General features: G+C 37.6%; 1 protein-coding gene across 1 annotated transcript in view; it reads right to left on the bottom strand.

The window, feature by feature from the left end:
* Positions 1 to 3,185: 3,185 nt before the first annotated feature.
* LOC101862446 (methylenetetrahydrofolate reductase) overlaps positions 3,186 to 5,404 on the bottom strand; it is a gene marked incomplete in the record, with an annotated part of 13,099 nt that continues 10,880 nt past the window's right edge. Inside the window, 3 exon segments of the mRNA XM_035972141.1 lie at positions 3,186 to 3,967; positions 4,301 to 4,487; positions 5,154 to 5,276. Of these exon segments, the coding sequence (XP_035828034.1) occupies positions 3,939 to 3,967; positions 4,301 to 4,487; positions 5,154 to 5,276 (339 nt within the window).

Genomic DNA, 5,404 nt, shown 5'->3' with positions numbered 1-5,404 from the left:
TGTGTGTGTGTGTGTGTGTGTGTGTGTGTGTGTGTGTGTGTGTACCTGTATTGAAGGTAGCTCGATCCACAAATCGAAACTGAAAACTTTGACATACTCGTACATGTATTTGTCAAGTTAACAGTCCCCTGAGCTGTAGCACCCCCAATGACTTAGGCGGTGGTAGACGTTTCTAACAGACCTATCGCATTCCACGCTCAAACAAAAGATCTGGCCCCGCGTGTTTGATTGTGAAGGATTTGATTACAACATACCAGAATGGTAGCTTTTGACATGGTTATCCTGTCAGCCTTGAATGTATCAGAATCAGAAGGAGATTCGACGACAGTTATCTGCAATGTGTTATGGGAATTACTTATAACGATTGAATCTATAAATATACCTTCTTGCAAATAGGAAAGAGATTTGGTTTGGTTTGTTTTCGAAAGCATTTTAGAGCATTTACAACACAATTAGGTCAAGTAAGTACCGAAAACTAGAGGTGTTACAAGACAGTAACAAACACAAAGAGGAGGAGAGATAAGGATGATATATATTATGTTTGTTTATTAAGAAAGAAGGAGCAAACCACACCAGAGAACCGTACCCGTAAACCGCCCATGACGATTTGGTGAAGAGCTTATCAATGACTAGGACACTATATTTCAAAAAACAAATTCAAAACGTAACACTGGTGGTGAGTCAGAAACAGATCACGAATATTGTATTTTTTCAAACACGGCAAGAAAATGTCGAGACATACTGCCTACCGCCTGGCCATAAATTCAGATCACATATCATGGGTAGCCAGCCACTTCCTATTGTATAAAATACACTTGACAATGCAAAAGATCATGAAGTTACAAGACTAAAAATAAGAATAATTTACATATTTAATTGTACACGTATCAAGAACCATACGACTACAAACATAAAAGAAAACATTCAAGTAACCTCTAGAAAGGAACCTCCCTCTGTCTACGTTATATATCCACTGCTTAATGCAAGACTCTGCCATATGCCATTTTAAGGATAGGATTTGGTAGAAAAGAATTTGGTAGGCAGACCTTTACCAAAGAGTTGGTCTTGTCCATTGCACGCCCCCATCCCCCCCCCCACCCCTCTTCTCCAACCTCAAACAAATCCCATTTCACTGTCTGCAGATTTTTATACAATACATGTACACAATTCACTGAAGAAAAAAAAAACAATTTCAAGTTAGACTGTACATTGATGCACCACCACATTTATTAGTTTTGAGTTTTAGTTCTACATGCCCTCACAATGCAAAGATTGTCATTTAAGAGGCTGAAGATAGATACAAATAGACTTGCGTTTCTCATACTCATTATGAAATGAGACTGAGGAAGACAAAAGTAGTCCAAAGAGTGGGGTTCGTTTTACGCTCCTGCCTGGACTTAGGAAAGAAAGTTTCCACCATTCAGTGACAGATAGAGAGAATACCCTTGTTCTACAATGAGCCTTCATTCTTTACTTGAGAGGGGGGGGGGTGTAGATACAATATAGGCTTAACGCCTCGACTGTATACAAATGGGTTTTTTTTAAGGTGGGAATTTTTATTTCCCGTCTGTCGGTTTATTTACATATAATACAGAGGAGTCCACTTGAACCAAAATCCGCACAACGGCCAGATTCTCTTTGGTTTAGCCGTGTATTCAGTTCAAAACGTTGCCTAAAGAGAAGAAAAAAATATTTGGGATTTCATTTCCTTTCAGTTTACCGCTGTTTTCGGATTAACCATGTTCGGTTTAAGTGGACTCCAATGTAGACTCATTACGACAAGGCTCCACTTTCACTTCACTGAATGCCATAATCCAGAAGAAGCTAGAACTGATGACATCCACACAGAACTAAATAGGCTGTGCATTAATTTAATTGTGCGGCTTGTAGAACGCAAAATAACTTTTGATAACACATTCCTTTCAGCTGCTTTTAAATTCATGATTTTTAACACAACCATCATCCTCTTGGCAGCTTGATACACCCTAAAATTAATAACAAATATTTAATAACTGTTTCATCTTAACATGATAATATAACATAGACTTTTGCTATATCAAAAGCTAAGACTAATAATAAAAATCACACATCACTGCATTACCCAAATCATTATACATCTGAGCACACAATACTGATTAAACTGGGCTTTCATCCCAAACAAAAACAAATCACACCACAAAAAAAACCTGTACCATAACACACACAAAAATTAGTTGGAGCAGGGTTGGGGGGGAGTGGGGGGGGGGGACAAGTTGTTCCAGTTCACGTTGAAAATAGACTGAAATGTTCCAGATTTGTTAAGTACTGAAATGTTCTTGGCAGTGGTTTTACCTTGCATTTAAGTCATCCACCGGGGTTGATGATGTTAATTGGCACCACAAAAAACAAAACGAAAGGCATCTCTTCCTCCTTAATTTACTCAGAAACAGTTACATATTCACTCAGATCGCCTTTTCACTTACAACCAGCTACACATGCCAATTTTTATCGAAGCTACGTCATTTATGAGTTTGAGAAAAGCTATTGCTGTACTGTACAGGAGTTCTTTAAATGAGCAGTGTAGATATCAATAGACCTTCACACTTTTGACAAATTTTAACACAGCTTCACATCTACGAAATTTCACTAAGAAATGGCCTAGCCCTTCTGAGAGAGAGTAATTATCTGGCACTGGAGATACAAGTACAGATTTTGGTACCTGTAGAGGAAAAACACATTACAAGAAATTTACCATACATTTATCAAGAAAAAAGATATCTAAATTTATTTATAGAGTTTTAAGACAGGTGTCTTACTTTTTAAACTAACCACACCCTGAATACTTCTAATTCTGCTGTTTAGGTTCATAATGCCCGCTGGGTTTTCTTTTTATGATTCCTACCCTTTATGATCAGAACTTGCCTCGTCATTGTAAGGATGAGACAGAAAGTTTGTTATACATTTCATGAGTGAAAAATCAATTGTTTACAACTGTCCACTCGCATTCATTCAACAAGCAATGCTTTCAAACTCTGTATTTGCATCCTTCTCACATACATGCAAGCATTATATATACACATGAACTCAAGCACTCACAAACATACAAACACGCAAAATACATTTACAACATTTCATTCCATGGTCCCCTTAAAACTATTTCATTGCGCTTGGGGAAGGGAGGGGATGAAAGGGGGGGGGGGGGGGGAATTGTTTACAAACTATACTTCTTGCCCTGAATACTTCACAAAAACATAAATCAAGCCAAACACCACATGACATCTAAGCATAGATATTCAGCAAAGAGTAACAAAATATGCAGCAAAATAGGGAAAGCAAAAAAATACTGTTTACTTCCTCTAATAACTAATAATCACAGTGCTTTTTAAGCATAAGAGAACTGTCAAATCATCAAGACAAAATTGTACACAGCCAAAGTTTCTTCATAGACATCAGACGTCAATGGTGTATGGAGGGAGCAGAATCCATGTGTCAAATATCATATATACAATATAAGCGTAGTTGCCGACTAAAATGAAGGTCACTTCATTTACAATCAAAGCTTCAAAGCCAGGGAATTCCAAAGCCATAAAATTTGCTTGCCTGCTCAGCACTTTAAATAATAATATACTTAAATTTCTCCTTTTGAAAGCATACCGTACAAGTTATTTGGAACTTGATCTCTATATAACCTGAATACAGGGTGAATCAAGAGAGTATTTTTTTACAGTGACGTGCGTGGCATATATTCTTCCCATTGGAATTTTTGTTTTTTTACAAAGCTCAAGTGTTAACTTTGTCATATTTACATTTATCCACTTGCGCATCAATACTTATTTACAATGACTCATCAAAACCCAGTGTATCATCAGAACTGGTGGACGCTTAAAGCTGTCACAGTGTTAACTTGCTTCTCGTCATAGGCCATGTTGTCAAGAATTTATCCACGAAGTCGTTTCAGTCTAGTTCACCAACTCTGAACATGGGCCTCCTGTTTTTTAAAAAAACACAAGAAAAACAAAACAATAACATCATGTTATCATTTAAAATTCTGGGTGTCTAAAAAAAAAAAGAGGAACCATTAAAAGGACTATAGCTCTGTCATCTTTGGTCCAATTTCAACAAAACTTTTGACAAACAAAATTCAACAAGGAGGACACCATATTTGTCAATTTATATATATAAAGAAAAATCAATAGACGGATTAGGAAAATATAATTTTTTTTAAATTCAACCAAAGGTCTCATAAAGGAAGAAAAAAAAAACCCAAATAAATTAACTTTTAGAGATAAACGGGTAAAACTCATAATTCTCAGAAACAAACCTTTGCCTCCTGAGAGCTCCAACATCTGGTCCACAATGTCCCACAGAACTGTCTCTCTGGGGTACTCGTTGTCCACTAGATTCACAAGGTAGTAGTTGTCATGGATGTCCTGAATCACTTGGCGTGACTTTGACTCAGCTGGGTAGATAGTTGCCCAGGTTTCCAGCCACAAAGCAAAGGCCTCATCCTGGAAGAGAGAGCAACCATGAGTCTAAAAACAATAATATAGGTTTTGTCTGAGTTGTTTCCCTTGACACACTTTCGTTTTTGCACCAGCTTTGATCAGAATTATTTCCCCTTTCTGCACAAGAAAGAATTCTCCCCCAGATTCTCGCTACTGCTCAAGTTACAACTATAATCAATTACACTATCCAACAGCTGTTGAAGTTCGAAGTTCTTTTGCATTCTTTTACATCATATGCAAACTAGCATTGTTACAGCTGTGACACTGTTTACAAAGCGACACCGTTATAATTGCCCACCAATCAATATATGAAGACCATAAAAAGATTGAAAAGCAACTGCACTTCAGATCATAATACGTCTGGCAGCCACAGCAAATTAAAAAAAGGAACTCAATTTGATCTTATTTTATAGAAGGAGACTGGGATGAAATGGAGTTGGGGGGGGTTGGGTATTTGTTTATTTGTTTGCTAAAGAGTTAAGAGTTGCAGTGAGTTGTTTCTGGGATGGGCTGAGCAGAGGGAGACTGTAAGTGCAGGAAGTTTTAAACATATGTGAGAGTTACGGGTATATTTTTCATTCTAAAATAATTCACATCGCAAAATGAAGAGTTCTTTTTACTACAACAAACAAAAACAAAGCAACAAAAAAGAAGTAATCACAGACATACTTTCCAGGTCTTGAATGATTCTGGGTCCACAACAGTGGGCTGGATGATTTCTTTGCCTGGGAAGACGCCCCACGTGACCGCAATAGGCTGGTACTCATCACAGTTGGTGTAGTCTTGTTCTCCCTGAGACAAAAGATATAACCCATCAGTTTCTCTCTCTCTTTCTCTGTCTTTCTCTGTTTCTCCCTCCGTCTCTCTCTCTCTTCTCTCTCCATCTCTCTCTCTCTCTCTCTCTCTCTCTCTCTCTCTCT

Source organism: Aplysia californica, unplaced genomic scaffold (genome assembly GCF_000002075.1).
Source record: "Aplysia californica isolate F4 #8 unplaced genomic scaffold, AplCal3.0 scaffold00589, whole genome shotgun sequence".
NCBI classification, from domain to species: domain Eukaryota; kingdom Metazoa; phylum Mollusca; class Gastropoda; order Aplysiida; family Aplysiidae; genus Aplysia; species Aplysia californica.
Note: the sequence above shows the minus strand (reverse complement) of the source record. Positions and strands in the feature narration are given on the sequence as shown.